At 38.9% G+C, this 18,774-nt stretch overlaps 1 protein-coding gene across 1 annotated transcript; it reads left to right on the top strand.

The window, feature by feature from the left end:
- Positions 1 to 6,154: 6,154 nt before the first annotated feature.
- Positions 6,155 to 7,444, top strand: LOC115624794. The gene has a single exon (XM_030519637.1). It carries the CDS (start codon positions 6,282 to 6,284, stop codon positions 7,302 to 7,304), a length of 1,023 nt encoding a protein of 340 aa, XP_030375497.1. The 5' UTR covers positions 6,155 to 6,281; the 3' UTR covers positions 7,305 to 7,444.
- Positions 7,445 to 18,774: the final 11,330 nt, after the last annotated feature.

Below are 18,774 nucleotides of genomic sequence, written 5' to 3'. Positions count from 1 at the left end.
GATTGTATTATTTTGCCATTATCGTGTATGCCTTCCCAAATTTCCTTTGTGTGGCCCAAAACCAATCGCACCCATCACAAGACCCAGCCTTTACCCCATTCCATTCTAAATAAAACCCAATTCAAAGCCATTCGGCCAGAAAAAATACCTACTTTTAAATCGAAATCAAACGCATCTATCCCAACACGCTGCGCGTCTGAGTTGACGCGTTCTTATCTTGGCTTGACTTCGGCATCGGGCTTTACAGCTTTGTTAGCCCAGTTGTTGTTTGCAGTTGCTTTCTTGTTTGCTGTTTGTCTTATGTCGTTTCAATTTCAATTTGATATTAGATTGTTCAGTTGGCATCATTTTGATGGTGCCGCTTCGACTGGTGCTTCTGCTTCTGCTTCTACAATTGTGTGTTTGTTGCTATTGATTTCTCGCCTGCCTCACAATTCTCCCTGTCGTGCCTCATTTTGTATCGTGTCTATTACCCGTCCTCTTCTCATCATTTAGATGCCCACTGTGTGTGTGTGCGTGTTATTTATTCATTGCGTGGTAGCATTTCCCTGTCCCGGAAAACTGGCTTGGCCCGCAAATTTACAAATCCACTTTTGCCAAATTTGTGGCAAATTTAATCGAAGCATTTATTGGTCAAAGGCCATTGTGTGTACATGTACAAGTACATACTCGTATGTACAAATAAAGGCGAGCAGACGGCAAATTAAAGGTGAATTGCAACGTCATGTGCCAGCAGCCATACAGATCAGGTGAGTGCGCCCCTCTTCCTCCTGTACTTACCACCGCCATAAAATCAAATATTTATTGGACAGAATTGAGAAGTATTGCAGTCCAGTCCATGGCGTGCTATGTTGTCAGGGGCACTCAGGTATAAGAGAAAAATTACAATTTCAAGGAAATAAACACGCTAAAAAATGTACACACATCACTGTACTTGTAAATATAAGAGTTGCATGTGGACTTTTCTGAGAAACTAGCACTATAGCCAATGTGTTTCATCTACATATTTGCACAAACATTATTTGTTCATCTGTTTAACTTATTTTACGCAAAATTTAAGCAACTCTAGGTAAGTTATGTAAGCTTAGGTAGGCGTGGTAGTCACGAATAGATCCCTGACTCACATAGGCCACAGACTTCCGTCTGCCTCTGGTCTTCTGCGAATCCTCACATATTTAGGTCTGGGGCCTGAATGAACATGAACGCATCTTTTGGTCTTTTTATGGATATGGCTAAGAGGTTCGGGAGCACGATATTTTCTAGGGTCTAAGTGTGTTTGGGTTTATCGCCCTGGCTGCCACACCTGCCTACCTATCTTCTAGAAACCGATGTCTGATCTTAAGCAGGGCCGGGAAGTCACAGAAGAGGTCGTTCACCATTTGCTCCCTTTCCTCATCACGACAGCTCTGGCAAAAGTCAGAAAAAACTGTGCAAATATAGAAACACCCTTTCCTCTGAAAGAAGAACCGGAGTGGAATGCAGGCCCAACTCTTAACAATACACCCTTAAAAAAAAAAAGAAAAAAGATTAAATTAATAAGAAAGAAGTTATAACTATAAGTATAATCTCTGCCGAAGCTCTGCCCGCAGCTGTTGTTGTTGTTCGGTTCAACTTTGTGCCGCATACATACATGCATATAAACACGCAGAGACACGATTCTGATGTAAATTTATTCTGAGGAAATTGTACATAAACACTTATAGTATGTATGTATGTATGTATGTATGTATGTATGTATGCATGTGTTAAATATTTTATATTTAATTTAATTAATTAATTAAATATTTTTTTTTGTGGAGAGTACAGGGTACAGGCTGTCGGGCTTGCTCGACTGTAGAGTTCTCTCTTATTTTTTTAAATAGCTAAAACATATGTTTATACATATACAGTTTGAATGGCGTATATTTGCATCAGGACTGTGTCTATACATGCTTATCTGTGCAGTACAGTGTTAAATCCAATCAGCAACAACAGCAAAACCTGTGGGCAGAGCTTCGTTCATGACTATAACTTTGGTAACAATTGGCATATCATGATGAAACTTGACAATCGGACGCTTGTGTGTAATTACAAATTGCGGGGGAGTGGAAGGTTCATCGAACAAAAACATAAACCATTGGGAATTGGGTATGAAAACAAAGGCAACATTTTGATAGTAGTACAAAAGATTATAAAATTAATTATAAATCATAATTGTGTTTCATAAAAGAGTCGGAATAAATTCACATGCCTCTTAACGCATTTCTAGTAATTCTATTACAATGGCCATCTGATATAGAAAAAAAGAAAAGAAAAGATTGTCTAGAATGCAATGGAAGAGCTATTTTTGTGACCGGAGAAATCCGTGTTTGAGAAGCAAAACCTTTTGTCTGCTACCCGACTCGGAATCACACAAAAGCAGGAGTAAGTGCAAAGCGTTGCTTCAAAGGAGCATAATGAAATGTTTTATATACAAGTAGTTTCCACACAAGCGACGCATCCTCGATTACTGCGACAGTAGCGGCTAAGCAACAAGAACAACAGCTCTATCAGCAATTAGCCTTTGGCAATGTCAGCGCAGTAAAGACTTCAGCATACTGAAATGCCCGAGGGGTTTCTATTTTAATGGCAGGACACTGCGTGATGTGTAGGGTAGTTGGTAATAGCTGTTGGCTGTGGCTCGGCCCGCACGAGTGCGTTTTTCTCGCACAAGCGCGCCGAAACAGACAAACGCGCGCACATATGCTCAGAGAATTGCGCGTGTTTTAGCAGGAAGTGCGAAATGTGACGCATTGCATATTAATTAAAGCACGCTGTTGATTGCAGATATTAAAGTGAAGCTTTATTCCCTACATAAAGGCTCCGGTCACCTTTTCGAACATAGGGCAGCTTGTCACAAAGCAAGACGGCAAGGATCTGTTGTAAATTACAATTTACAAGATGTATGAAGATGTTTTTGCATTTGCAACTGATTTTTAGCCGCTGCCGGCTGTGGCTTGACATCCCACAAACTGCTCAAAGCCTCCTTACCGAGGTCGACCTTTTACAGCAGCACTTTTTCATTTTTCGGTTGCACAAACTTTTGAATTAGTTTTTGTGCCCCGCATAAATACATAAGCACCCGGGCGCACACGGAGACACACCCTGCCTAGGGCAACGCAGGCCACAGTGAGATTGGAGGCATGTCAAAAAACTTCGCAGGCATCCGAAAGTGCGAGACACAAGTGCTGAAAGTTAATACCGAATACTGCGCTTTGATAGTGGCAGGAGCCAACATGAATTCCGCGTTTTGAAGGTACACCCACCTACCCATACATAGTCATACTCGTATTTAAAAGTACAAAAAGGGCGTCTGTGTTAAACAATTTGCAATCAGTATTTTATTGTGATGCACGATACAATTTCTGCTCCAATTATAAAGCAATTTTGCTTGGGCCGAAGGCCTCGTGGGCAAATAGCTCAGAGACAAAGAAACTCTAGGGCAAAGTTATTAAAGTTATGAACGCCACGCGTGCCGCCCAACGCCCAATAGGCTCCGCTCAAAATGGCCGCACGCAACGGGTCCTTTAATTGAGAGGAAAACATTTTTATGCTTCAATCAATTACGTTTAATTGCATATTTTAACAATTTTTAAAAGCTGCGTTCACTTTTTCCCTAAATGATGCGTATATTCCGTGGACCCTCTTTCTGGATTAAAGTTACTACTGAATAGAAAAACAGGGACAGATGTCCAGCTATACAGAACATATAGGATAACTAATATGCACGAGTTAAAATAAAGTTTTTTAATTGGGCTACTTGTTTTTAAAGCTATGTTTATCTTTGTTTTCTTTGGGCCAACATTTAGCGTGAACAACATTTAATTTGCAGGTTGTTCTCCCAACACCAAAACGTTCTTTCCTAAATCGGAAGGGCTTGTTTCGTGCAAAAACTCTTTTTTAAATAATTTGTTAAGCCTAGATGAAACCAATTAAAAACACATTGGAAGTGTCGCGTTTCTCACGTACCTGTTTCCGTTAAAAGCGCAATTCCAGCATAAGGCACAACTAAGGCAATACGGTTAGAAAAATACCTCTGCTTTTGAATTTTTATGATTTAAGCCCCGCTGCTGTGAGAACTGCCGCCTGCTGTTCACAGATATAACAAGTTGCAAGTCTATTCAAATGCCAAGTTAACTTTCAAGCCCCCCACTGATTTGCAAAGTGTGTAGCACGGTTAAAACATGTAGCACAAACGTAGGCGCAGCTCTAGTAAGATAAATCACAGAACAAAAATAATTTAATACACTTGCGTGCCCGGTTTATGTTCTATCTTTGCTTTCCCTGAACACTTCGGCGTATAAGTAACGCACGACAGACACGTTAATCATACGCCATGTATGCTCAACGAAGCTGAATAATAATAAAGCAGCAGGAGTCGTGGCAGGAATCACGGCACGCCGAACATTAAAGTTTCCATTCAACATTATTACCTTCGACATGACTGTACTCGAAAAAATACCACGTCAGGGTCCAGCTAATGGCCGCTCATTATGCATGTTCCAAGGAAGCAAGCAGGCGATTTTAATTAAGCCTAAAATATATTCGCGCTGTAAAGAACATTCCCTGCTCATTTTGCATGCACTTAGTAACTTGTCTACAGCACAGTCGAAGCAATATGCAAATTAGCCGCTCGGGCTTGGCAACATGTAACATAAATATTGACAAAGTTACAATCATTTGCCACCCCTGGCGGGACGCACACTCCCCAAAAGATGAATCAATAGAGACAGTCACGTTTTTGCCAAGTTGTCGACTCATAAAGCATTGGCCTAAGCTTGTGATTTGTAATGATTGAGAATGGGTCGAACGGCTTCAAATTATTGGAATGGTTGGAGGCGTCAGGAAATATGTAGGCAGCATTGGATGCCCCACTCATAAAGCAAAGCAGTACTGGCTCATCGAGTAAGTAGGAGATGGCAACTACTTGTACATAAAGAAAGCCTTCCGTATATACTTCATTTGAAATAAGCTGAGTTCGGGTTCATTCAAGCAATGATCCAAACACAAGGAAAACAAGTGGAGAAGCCGAAGTCAAGTGCCGGGTGCAACTTCGAAAAACTCTATATGTGTAGAAATACCTACATACTTGTATGTGTAGAATAATAATACGTATAAATTTCGAACTCATGAAAAGCCTGCACATTTACATCGCAATTGTGCCTTTTATGTGTCTATGCGAGTCTGTGTGTGCCTGTGTGAGGATGTGAGCAGTACAGAGGTGAGTCAGAGCAGCAACAACAACAGCATCTGCTGGCAAGCTGGGCAGAGATTACATTTAAGACTATATTCCCTTTAGAAGTAACCTATCATGATGAGACATTGTGACGGTCACATTTATTGTTACTTGTCTTTATTACTACTCTTTTTTTGGCCTCCGCTTTGTTTGGATTTTACAAGGCTAAAGCATAGGTCTCAGCATTTAATTTTATTTCTTGAGTCACTATATCTTCCTGATTTCTTCGACGTGTGTATTTGTCATTATATGTAAAGTCTGGTCCACCAAGCTAACCTAATCACTAATAGCGGGGAAAATCGTATTCGTATTTGGGCCCAAAAACTTGATGTAATTTGCTCCTATATTTTCTGAGATCTATATATGTACTAAAATAAACTTACACATTCTTGTATGGAAGAATTTGTGTCCCTAGCTCCTTTAGTCTCTGAGATCTAGGTGCTCATACACACGGATGGACAAGCAGACAGTGGGACAGGCAGATGGCCAACAGACAGATAAGGCTAAGCTGACGCGTCTTGACATGCTGATCAAGAATATTTATTACATTTTTGACTTTGGACAAACATAATATAGTTATATATAGTTATATCTTCCAGGTACGGATTGTTAAAGTCAGCTAAAAATATCCAGTCATATCCCAGATATAATCGTCCACATCCAGCGGCTGAAATGGAATTCAAAATCACTGCCTGATTCTCTTTAGTGCTAAAACTAAATTCTCTTTTTCAAATTTATCGGTCAGTAATACTAAATAATAATTAGTATATAATAATGCTTTATTGTATAGGAATCATTAATTTTAAGGCAAAGCGTTACCACGGAATAGGAACCCAGCAAAATAGGCAATAAATGTATATTTTATTGAATAAATGTGTTCGTTTGTCATTTCGGCGTTTTTTTTTTTTTAGAGTAGCTTTGTTTAGTTTATCATCGTTAAGCTCATAAAAAACTGAGCAACTTTAAATGCTATAGAAAATGTTCAGTTGTTTCCAAATCTAAGTTGTAAATTTACCTAAATTCAGTCATGTCCAAACGTGTCAGCATTATTTTACCTGGCGAGGAGGTAAAATTTGCGCTGGTAAGCGCTGAAGGATCCTCGGCTAGAAACTCCGCAAACGGCAGTTCCATTAAAAGTCCCCTTAGGAGCTCTCTTAAAGGCAGTTCCATTAAAGACGGTTCACCCAGAGGTTCCACAAGTACCATTGCAAAAGAAACTACCAACAGAGGGTCCAGAGAGGATGTTTCTGCTAAGGACGAGTCAAGCAAGCTCGCAAGTAGCGCTTTAGTGCCTTCTTCCGATTCCGCTTGTCCGGAGGAGACCTCTTTCAGCTTACCCGATGATAGCGATGGATGCCAGCGCTACGACAAAACATGCTCTTGCTGTCATTGTGTGGAGATGCGACACGCTCACAAGCGTGTTGCCTTTTTGCGGACGCCCGAGGGAAAGCGCCGCCTCGAGATGAAAATGTGTGCCAAGAATCTCTTCATGGACATCTGTGCAATGGCGCATGTGCGCAATTACATACTCAATCGCCTTCATGGCACCAAGGAGCTGCACCCCTCGCCTCGCGTCAGCTACCCCGTGAGTATAAGCAATGTGGAGCGGCTAGATTCCAACTCACTGATTGTGGACTGGTATGTGCATGACCCCGAAAATGTGAGACATTACGATATCTATGTGGAGGGTCGTTTGGCCAAGCGAATCTACAGCCCTGACCAGACCACGACGATAATACTGGATGTTGATGTGCGGCAAACGCAGCGTCTCAGAATGAGGGCAGTACCTTTTAAAGGCGGGCGCACGTGCTCCAATATCATCGATACGATCGTGCGAGAGGTTTGCTGCGTAGGCATGGAGAACATCATGAAGGGCGGGTATTTCTGTGAATGTCTTAAGTCCAGGGATGCTGTCAAACAATTTTACAAGAAAAATTCTTGCAAATCGATGGTGGACTTCTGGAAGGACAGCGAGTTTCTCTACATGCCCGCCTGCACGTGCGAAGAACCTTGCGATTGCGAATGCTTCCCTGATATGTGCGAGGAATAGTCCATTGGGCACAAAAAATAGGCTATTTTCTAGTGGACGATAAATTCATTTTTCGTGAAAAATAAACTTTTGTGAGTTTAATCAATTTAAGCAAAAAATGTCATCGCTAATACATTAAGTAGCCCGATTATACAAACAAAGATTTTTGTGAGTCATTGTGCAATGTTTGGGGTTTGAAGTTGTATGAAAATGAAAGAGTATTTTACTTATTATACCCCGTAACTAAAAGGTACAAGGGACGCGTACGTTTTTTTTAAGATCCATTTCGATGCAATTCGATTTCCGGTATTGCAATTGTTATACTACATATTAGCATACATAGATAAGTATATTGCTTTAAAATTTAACATCTTATGACTAGAGCCATTTGCAGTCCCTTTATACTTACATAAATACAAAAAATAATATTAGTGTGTATTTTTAAAGATACTTAAAAATGCAATATATATTTCCGTTGATTTTTTTGTTGTTGCTCCTACAGCGTTATTGGTGGTAGTTGCTGGCACTCCACCTAATTACCATCGGCCACGAAATGTGCGCAATAACTTGTGAAAGATCAAGCCATCAGTCAACTCAAGGGCGTATGTAGACAAGTGCGGGTGTCAGTTTTATTCAAAGATTCATCATAATCTGCATGCCAAAGTGCCTGAACTGTGCCTGGTCCAGCAATAAAGCCTTGGACGTCATATTTACTTTTTATCTGGAGGCACGCAACCATAGTCCTGCTGACACAGAGGTTGAGCAGACGCGTCGGCACGCCTGCCACGATATGGCGTGATTAATTATTTGGCAAATATTTGAAATGCCCCTAAAAGCCAACGGGAAGCTTACGCACTTCACACAGATTTGCATTTGGGCGTTGAATGGAATTGAAATTCATGAAAATGTGAAAAATGTACACAGTAGGCTGCCAAAAAGCACGCCGTGGTCCCGTCTGCTTTGACTATTTTTAATTAATTTTCAGTTCGACTTTCCGGCGTAACGGCTAGTCCCAGCTGATAGACTTCCACTGCCCACCCCCAATCCGACTCATTGCTCCAAATTCGCTGGAACTCTGCGTCTCTATGTTTGTTTGCTTGAAAACAAATAAACGCTCGAAACTAAAGCCCCGCGAAGGCCAAAGTCGACTTCGCCGGTGACGTCGCTGCCATCATCAGCTTCGTACTTCATTGTAAATTGAATGAATGAATTTTTTTGATAGGGCAACAGTTTTCTGCTCATCTTCTCGTCACGTGGCGTATACACAATTTTATTTCAATAGCATTGATACTCGAACACGTGTACATCGCCACACACTTACAATTAGTTTTTATTGTTATTATATCGAGCTATTGCTCTTCTCCATCTCATTGTCTTATGGTCTGCGGGCAGTTGGCAAAAATGTTAATTGATTTCATGTGATTGTTGCATGTTTCGCATTTTTAGCTTCGCTCTCCCAAATGCTGTGTAAATATTTAATTTTACTGCCATGCGTCGAGAATTTCGCGAATGATGGGTCTGTGTACCATCCACCTTTGATTGTTTATTCAATTTTTTAGCAGGACACCTCGTGTGCTAAAGAACTGTTTTGATTCCAATTCCCATAATCATGCAGCCCGGAGTGTTAGGCTAATTAAAGCAAAGGCTGGTGTTTCTATAACATAATGGTCATGCCATTTAAGCAATTTGTCCAACTATGAAACCAGAGATAGTTTGACTCTAAGGATCGGTCAGTGGACTGAACATACAAAACTGTAATTTAATGCACACATAGTATGCGAAATAAATCTAAATTAACATTCGCAAACAAGTGGATCAAGTAAGTCGGGAGCGCCAACTTTGAAATACTCTACGTACGGGCTGTGTAGAATCATTTTATAATAATATACATAATTTTATAGCTATAACACTATATTTACATCGGTTTTGTGTGCTATGTGTGAAGTATTTCATTTTAGCAGCAACAACAACAGCTCCTGGCAGAGTGTGGGCAGGGATTACAAGAGTTACGGGAGCTATGGGTAATCACTAAAAACAGGGAATGGGGGAGATGCATACTTGTACTCTTATACTTGCTAAGATCCTTGGTTTAGACAGACGAATAGATAGAGGGACGAGGAGACGCACATTTCTATAATGCCTCGTCTTGTCATACTGATGCACCAATCAGGTTCGGCTTCGGACAGAAAAAGTTAACTTTAAAGTTATTTTTCATTATATGTGATCCAATTGTACTAGCTTTTATTCCGAAATGAACATTCCAAAATAAATGAATAGAAATTACAGCCCGAAAATGCATAGACAATATGGATGTAAAATAAGCAATGTAGACACCAAATGGTGTCGTTTAGATTTTCTGGTAGCTCTGCAAGCGAACCCTTGAACTCAGCCGTCAATGTTTATAGCAGAATAAATACACATCCATGCCAACACTTAATGTATGGCAGTTGAAAAATTTATGAGAATTCCAATTGAATTTTCTCGATAAATTTTGTATGGTGCCCAAGTAGCAAGCAACGCAAAGGGACTGAACTGGGGGTCGATTGCATGAATGATCGATTGGCTGAGGCTTTAACCTACCGCACATAAATACGACAAGCCAATACGGCCAAATTTACGATAGTTCCGATTTAAGCAAAGATGGGTCTTGTGTTTGAAAAAATGTTTGACATCTCAATGTGTCTAATTGCTTGGATTGCCTTTGAACTGAAGCCGGCAGCCACTTGTCAAAGCCATAGAAGCAGCCACTACCACTTGACGGCAGCACATTTATTACCGACATAATTCAAAGCCAAATTTAATTTGAGGGCATAACGACAAGCAATTTTCGCTGCTACCTAATAAATTGTGTACCACATGCCGACGGTAACACCAACAAAAAAGCAACAACAATGAGCAGGAAATTTGCGGTTGCGGGCGTGAGGCGAATGACAAGCAATTTTTAACAACATCCCAGAGGTCAGAGCATGGTAACTGAAAAATGTTCATAAGGAATTGTATTTGAAAAACTCGTAATCAGATGAAATCAGCAAAATCCACTATAAACAAAACAATATTCGTGATCAATTCAAATGTTTATTCAAATTTAACAGTTGCTGTGATTTATTTGCGAGTTATGCAGCAAGAACTGAATAATGAAATGGAAATAAAAATGGAAATGTGAAAACCGAAAACAGTGCACTAAGCTTGCGGCACACCAAACAAGTGTGTACGAGTATCAGATACATGTTCTTACTATATGTATGTAGTATCTTTTCCATCTCTGTGTATTATTTATAGCTCTTGTGGCTGCCTTTTGCTGTGTGCTTTTCTTTTGCTTATGTGGTGGCTCAATGATTCTCTGATAAATGACTTAAGTTCATCATTGGGGTTTGTACAGGAGTCCACACCACTGAACAAGCGAAAGCAAGTGTGTAATTAGGTCAGTTGAACAAAAATGCGGGAAAGTAATAACGAGATACCAATTCTTAAAAAAGCTCAAAACTTTGCTGGGTGGGAATATGTAAAAGAATTATTTTTTAAAACATCTCTTTTGAACCATGAGGCAAATCAGTGACCGCACGTCGCTATGTATCAGGCACATCATGATGATTGTCAGTAAAACTGTACTATATGTTAATATAAAAAATACATCTTTATTTTTAGAAATTTCTTGCCTTCCTCCCATATTTCGTTGGTAGCTTGAGCGATAAACAAAGATTATATTTTCCAAAGTTACTTTATTTAGCTTGAAATCTATTGATTATTTTATTAAGTTTAAGCAATAAAGTTTTTTTATACCCTGTACCCAAAGGGTGAAAGGGTATACTAGTTTAAATATATTGATCGGTTTAGTTGTTATACTTTTAAATTTAGTGTCCTATTTACTTATTTCGCTCAAAGGAATTTCTACTGGGCAGTTCCTTTAGAGCGTTTTCTGATAATGACCACACTGTGGGAATATGAATAGTACGGTAATACAATAAATAAATACCTATACGAGCCCTAACCACTACTAATGCACAAACATATTTATACTTTTTAAAATGTCATTGAATTACCTTTAATTATACTCTGTACATAAAATGCTGAAAATGTAACAGGCCGAAGGAGGCGTGGCAGACCCCACAAAGTATATATATTCTTGATCAGCATGACGAGACTAGTCGATCTAGCCCTGTCTGTCTGTCTGTCCGTCTGTCCGTATGAACACCTGGATCTCAGAGACTATAAGAGGTAGAGACACCAAACTTTGCACAAAGATGCGTTATGTGTGTACGCTGTGCAAGTTTGTTTTATTTTTTTGATTTCCCCCCCACTTCCCCCCTATGAGGATTTTCCCGATTTTCCATTCCTATAATCGCCTATAGCAGAAAATGTGTATTTTGGAATTTCCCTCCCTTCCCCCTCTCCCATGCAAATCGCAATTTTCTCTAGCTAGTACTTGGAATTTCGAACTATAATTTTGCAAATACCCCCAGTTAGTAATTATGTGTCCGTATGCCAAGTTTCATAATGATAGACCGATTTAACAAGAAGTTATAGCCATAAATATATTTGTTGCTCCAGCGCTGCGAACATGCTTACACAGACACGAATATACGAGTATAAACATACATACACTCACATAGACGCAATTGCTTTGAATATGTGCATCTCCGGCCCCATAAAGTATATATATTCTGAATCAGCATGACGAGAGAAATCGATCTAGACATGTCCGTCCGTCTGGATGAACGCAAGGATCTCAGAAACTATAAAAGCTAGAATAACCAAAGTTGGCATCCAGATTCTCCTAGGCCCGAGAAGGGACGAGTTTATTTTTTTTTTTAATTTTTCCCCCCTTCCCCCGCTACAGAAGTTCAATAGCGTCCACATTTCAAATGCTACCTCAACCAAACCTTGCACACATAATTTATATATAATTATCTACTGTTGTTTAAAATTGTATTCAATTCGGTCAATTCTAAGAAAAGTTATTAGCGAGACAAATTCTCGCCAGTACAACCCCCCAAAACTGCAGAAACAAGTTCGCTCTTCTTCTTCCTCTTTTTGCTGCTGCTATGGGCGCATATAACTCAGTGACGGAAGTTTACCTGGGTACAGGGTATTACACTGTCGGGCTTGCTCGACTGTAGCGTTCTCTCTTGTTTTATCTACATATGTATGTGTATATATTTATAGCCTGTACCCAAAGGGTGAAAGGCTATACTAGTTTTGTGCGCATGTATGTAACACACAGAAGAAGGCGTGGCAGACCCCACAAAGTGCATATATTCTTGATCAGGATGAGAAGACGAGTCGATATAGCCATGTCCGTCTGTCTGTCTGTCTGTCCGTCTGTCTGTATGAGCGCAAGGATCTCAGTAAGTACAAGAGCTAGGATAACCAAAATTGGTATCAAGGTTCCTATAAGCCCTAGGCAGATCGAGTTTGTCTTTTTTTCTGATACACCACCCCACTCCCCCGCAATTCGTGTTTTTTCTTATAACTTCCGTGATTCTCGGAATTTTGAAATCAATTTTGGTAGGTACATCCAGTTAGTACTAATGTGTGTTCATCATGATAGGTAAATTCTGAAGAAAGTTAAAGCCATATGTAAAATCGCTGCTCATGCGCTGCCTGCAGCTCTGTGCTTGAGTTGCTTGGGGGTAATGCGGATATGAAGAAACATCTTTGCTTTCTAACTTATATCTTATGGAGAAAGTGATTCTTTCACACAAATTATTTGGTTCTTTACCTGTTGTAATTCGGGTTCACGGACAAAAAAAAAAGTGGAAGGACTAAAAATTACATTAAATATCTAAAACCTGTCATGATTATTACAAGCAATTAGCTTTGAAAATGGCGATTTAGGATTACGCATTCACACCAGTTTCGTAGCTATGAACTAATAGATATTTTGTAGAAAATTATCCACAGAAATAATAATCACACTACTTCATTAGACAAAGCTATAATCCATTTAACGCAATGGCCACACATAAACAAAGCTATTTCACAGACATCGAATACTCTTCCCCTTCTCCGGAAAAACTAGCAAATGACTAATGACAAGCCGCAGGCAAACTGACAGATGACTAGACATTGCTCCCATGCGTCCTTTCATAATCCAAGCCAAATCACATAACATATTATCAAAATGCTGAGCGCACTCTAGTCCTCTTGTCACCATCGTCAGCATTCTCCTCATTGGCTGCCCGTTTCGGCACTTACGCCAGCTGACAGCAAACACCTGTGAGGACGAGAAGTCGGTGGAGCAGCACGCCAGGGAATCAGCATTCATGAGTAAAAATTTAACTACACAACGCACGTAGCTGCTCCCTCCACAAGGCGATGAGGATGTTCTCAGGCTTTCGATAACTCCATTTTCCACATTTTATGTCAGCGCCTGACAAACTGTCAAGTGGTGCCACACTCTAAGGGTGGGTAAGTAGATGGGCCTGGAGTGGTGTGGTTTTGGTTGTGCATCTTTCCCTTTATTTGATCTGCATTCTGCAGTCTGACAGGCAGAAAGGCGTTTATCTTTTGCATTTATTTAATTTCCTTTTATAGCTTTACTACTTGTATAGATAAGTAATTACTTTTTATACATATGGTGCAATGTGTTCAAGCTAATTGAATTTTGTCTATAATAGTAAGCTAGTGGTTGTGGATATTTAATAAGAACTTGCCTTAACCCTTTAATACTTTCATTAAGTATATATTTTATATTATTATTATATTTTAACAATGTATATTTCAGCCTGCTTTGCTTCACTTAAAACCTCCAACGCCTCACCTTCTGCCCCAACAGTCATTATCTGATGGTGGTGATAATGACTCAAAATAGCAATGCGAGAGATTTCTGCGCATAAGTAAGCCTGAGCCCGCATTTATGTGCTACAATTAATCACAAGCAGTTACATTAATCAGTATAATATGACAAATTAATTTCAGTGCTTTTAAAAAGGCAAGCGCTGCTGCTAAATGAACTGCAACTTAAAACAAAAGGGAAGTCGAGCAAGCCCGACAGTGAAATTCCCTGTGTGTTAAGCGAAATTGGGTTATGGGGCTTCCTTCCTAGACTTCGACATATGCACAAAAAAGGTTTTGATGTTTAAATTTCCTCTTTTTTTATAGTCCGAACATATTCAAAATTAACAAAAAGATACTACAAGTGTTAAATATTTATCACTAAAGGTTAATCTTATTAAAATGGAAAATATTTGTAAGCATTAATAATGTTGAACCAGCGTAATATATAGTAACATGTAATAACCATTTGGTGGCATTGGCATATATCTAATAATAACAGTTTTCGTGCTAAACATTTTTTCTTCGTGGTGGTCCTCTTGCTTCCAAAAAAAAAAAAAAAATAAAACAAACTCGTATAGAATACACACATAACGCATCTTTGTGCAAAATTTGGTGTCTCTATCTCTTATAGTCTCTGAGATCCAGGTGTTCATACGGACGGACAGACGGACAGACGGACAGACGGACAGACAGACAGACAGGGCTAGATCGACTCGTCTCGTCATGCTGATCAAGAATATATATACTTTGTGGGGTCTGCCACGCCTCCTTCTGCCTGTTACATTTTTCAGCTCCCGCAAACCTAATATACTCTTATACATTTCATGTACAGAGTATAAAAACAGTTTTGCAATTGTAAACAACCGCTGGTCATAATTTCTTTCTTCCATTCAATGTTTTCTCTTTAAGCTCTTTTGGGGATACAATAAACAATTGAAGCCAAAAGGAAATTACTTCCCAGTATTGATTACACCGATGGAGTCAGTTTCAGTTGTATAGAGCACCTGATATACTATACTATATACTTGTAGTAATTTGTTTTGAAAGTGCGAGCTTTTATTTTAACACTCAGATTTAGCTAGTATTAATTGCATGACCTGATATTTTCAACTTCTATACACGATAGAATATAGATAGAAGAACGAGGTTTGAAATATGAAATAAAACAAGATAAAAATCTCTTTCGAATAATCGACGATTTTTTATCCCAGCTTCACAATTGCTCTAATTATGTATTTTTTTTATTTAATGATAAAACACTAGCAAATCTTATTTTCGAAATGTGGCTCTAGCAAATAAATATGAAGATTACAAATATCAACTTAAGTTGATCTAGCAAATCATGTCACAATAACAACTGACTGCTGGACTTTGGTTGCAAATGAAGCCTACATCGCAGAAACATGCCACTTTATGACCATCAACTTTTAACTAAATTCAGCTGCTTTGTCAACACGGAAAGTCATTAAAGTCAGAGTGTCAGAGTTGTTACCGACAATCACTCGACGATGGTAAAAGCAAGTAATATATTAAAATTGAAACATAGGCCATGCTTTTCGCATGCGCTAAACCTAATTCTACAAGAACCACTAAAATTAAAAGAACTACAGCCCTTATTGAGTAAATATAACGGATCTTTACATATTTCAAATCTAGAAATATTGAAAATGAGTAATTAAAAGAAGTCCAAGGTGATGAAAACCCACTAGCAGTTATTTACAAGGTCCCGACAAGGTGGAGCATTGCCTTCTTGATGATTGACTGTTTACTCAAGGTTATTCAGTATATGTTTTTTAAAGTACTTCTAAACTCTTTAAAAGCACTAAAGTCGCTTCACTATTTCGCTTATTATAACAACAATTTGTGAACTGCAGCAGAAAATTACTGCTATAGCCGCTAAGCCGATGTCAGATACTGCGTACACACATTAATTAATATACGGCTGGCCGAACGTCTTCTTCCGTACGAAAGGCGAAATATTGCAACAAAAGGAAGGGTTTTTAAATAGTGCTAGTGCGGAAGAAGCTCATAAAATACTTCAGGAAAAAATTTGCATATTTATCAAAAACCCAAAGGAGCTGCCAACACAACACGAGTTGGCAAAAATCGAAATTTGGATTCTTTAAAGAAAATTTGTTGGTGAACATCAATGTTTTTACAACACTACTTTTGGGTATAAAAGCAGGCTTAGTCGACCCGGGGTCTGGGCTAGCTACCATTTGAAAACCATTATTACAACAAATCAAGCGATATACTTCGTAATGAATTTGGGAAAATACTTTTAATTGAACTTGCCACAAATAGTCAAAGGTCTGTCCAAATGAAGGAGCAGCTTTTTATATTAAATAGCCTATGGACAAGTCTGCAAAAGCCTTGAAATGAACGGCCCAAAACGACACAAAAGGAATGGAAAACAAAAGGTTCGCCATAGCAACCCATTGCGACACACATTAATAACAATTTGCGAAAGCCATTGACAACTCTTAGGCATCGTAAATAAAATGAGATGCATTAAAGCAGCTAGAAATAAATGCGCATAATTCGAACAAAAAAACTTATGTAGAAAGGGAATAATATACGAGAATGTACTTCTGAATGTACGCTTACTTATGTATGCATATTCTTCTTGTATTTTAACGTGTTAATTACTGCAGATAAAAGCTACACAACAAGGCGAGCACGGCGGCACAAATATGAATGGCAGAATAAAAACAGACAATTTCTAAAGATACCGAGGAAAATCAACGTACATATATCCTACAAAATGTGCACAGGAGCTAAAAGCAAAAGAAAATCACAAAACATAATTGTCATGAAGTGTATGACGACGGGGTTCTAAACCAAACGACTGGTCAACATCCAGTGCTCCTCAATGGCCCTGTGGAATTTACAACACAATAGTTGCCATGGCAAAAGTGAAAGTAGTCTAATGTGAAGCTTTGAGGTAGTTTGTGTGCTGGCTTACGTGTGAGTATGTGTGTGTGTGTGTGTGTGTGTATGTGAAGAATAGAGCTATAATCATTTTTCTTAAGAAATTCAAATCATAAGAAATTCAATTCTTAAGAAATAATAACATAACAAGAAGAACAACAAACTCGTACACTCATAATTGAAACTCGAAATTTCAGTTATTTTGACTCTTAATTTTGAACATGATAGAACGCTACAGTCGAGCAAGCCCGACAGTAAAATAGCCTGTACTCTCCACAAAAAAGAAAAATTAAAAAAATAAATAAATTATTAAAAACAAGATAGAACGCTACAGTCGAGCAAGCCCGACAGTAAAATAGCCTGTACTCTCCACAAAAAAGAAAAATTTTAAAAAATTAAATTATTAAAAAAATGAATGAATTAATTAATTAAAATTAATTAATTAAATTAAATTAGAATACATGTTTATGTTCAGTTTTAACAGCATACATTTACATCACGTACCTATGCGTGTATATATGCGTGTTCAACCAAAGCAGCAACATCAACAACAGCTGCGGGCAGCGCTGACGGCAGAGCTGTAAGCAGAGCATGAGCAGCGATTTTACTTATGGCTATAACTTTCTTCAGAATTGACCTATCATGGCACACGGACACATAAGCACTAACTGGATGTAACTACCAAAATTGATTTCAAAATTCCAATAATTACGGAAGTTATAAGAAAAAACACGAATTGCGGGGGAGTGGGGGGGTGCATCGAAAAAAAACTCAAACTCGTACTTTCTCGGTCTTAGGAGAATATGGAAACCAAGTTTGGTTATTCTAGCTCTTATACTTTCTGAGATCCTTGCGCTCATACGGACGGACGGACATAGCTTAATCGACTCGGCTTGTCACCCTGATCAAGAATATATATACTTTGTGGGGTCTGCCACGCCTCCTTCTGTGTGTTACATACATGCGCACAAAACTAGTATAGCCTTTCACCCTTTGGGTACAATCTATAAAAAGGTGAAGCAAATCGTAAATGTCATTTTACATCAACCAAGCCACTCAAAAGTCCTTTGGCCTAAATATAGCATGAAGGCTCCTTTAAAGTAAAATACAGGATGTTTTCCACATACTTACAAGTGTTTTGCATAACTAAGTTCCAAACTTGGTAAACATTCATCTCTTGCAATCTCTTCACAACAAATACGAGGAAAGGTCTGGTGAAGCACACAAACCCGCCAACTAGTTTATACTCGTACTTTAAAGCTCTTATATCCCGCATTTAAGTGTTTAAGTGTTTAAGTTTCGGGTTATGACCACATAATATTTTGTGATCCCTGCAACCCTTGCTACACGAAACAATTATATGGCAGACAAGCGCATTCTAAAAATGTGACCCCAAGGCAGACATTAAGCTCGCCACACGTGCCCCATTCACAAATACAAGTAGACACACACATTTGACAAGTCAATTTTATTAAACACAAAACTTTTACTGCAAGCGAAAAGCGCGCACAGGAGGATAATAGAAAGAAAAGGGGGGTGGGTGCGTAAAAAAGGGTAGGTAAATATTTGTCTTTTGGCAATCATATGAAAAACAAAGCACACACCGCTCAACTTTTGTCATAAAAGTAAGCGAAATTGCAACGACGCGTATGCGTGATAATTTCCATTGCTGTGAATTTCCGCCGGCGCATGTGTGTGTTTATCCCAGCAAAAAGAAACAATTATAAAACATTAATTAACCAAAATTGTTTCCCACAAAAGGCAGGTGCAGCATACCAGCCAG

Source organism: Scaptodrosophila lebanonensis, unplaced genomic scaffold, assembly GCF_003285725.1.
Source record: "Scaptodrosophila lebanonensis strain 11010-0011.00,11010-0021.00 unplaced genomic scaffold, SlebRS2 tig00000061-arrow-pilon, whole genome shotgun sequence".
Taxonomy (NCBI): Eukaryota; Metazoa; Arthropoda; class Insecta; order Diptera; family Drosophilidae; genus Scaptodrosophila; species Scaptodrosophila lebanonensis.
Note: the sequence above shows the minus strand (reverse complement) of the source record. Positions and strands in the feature narration are given on the sequence as shown.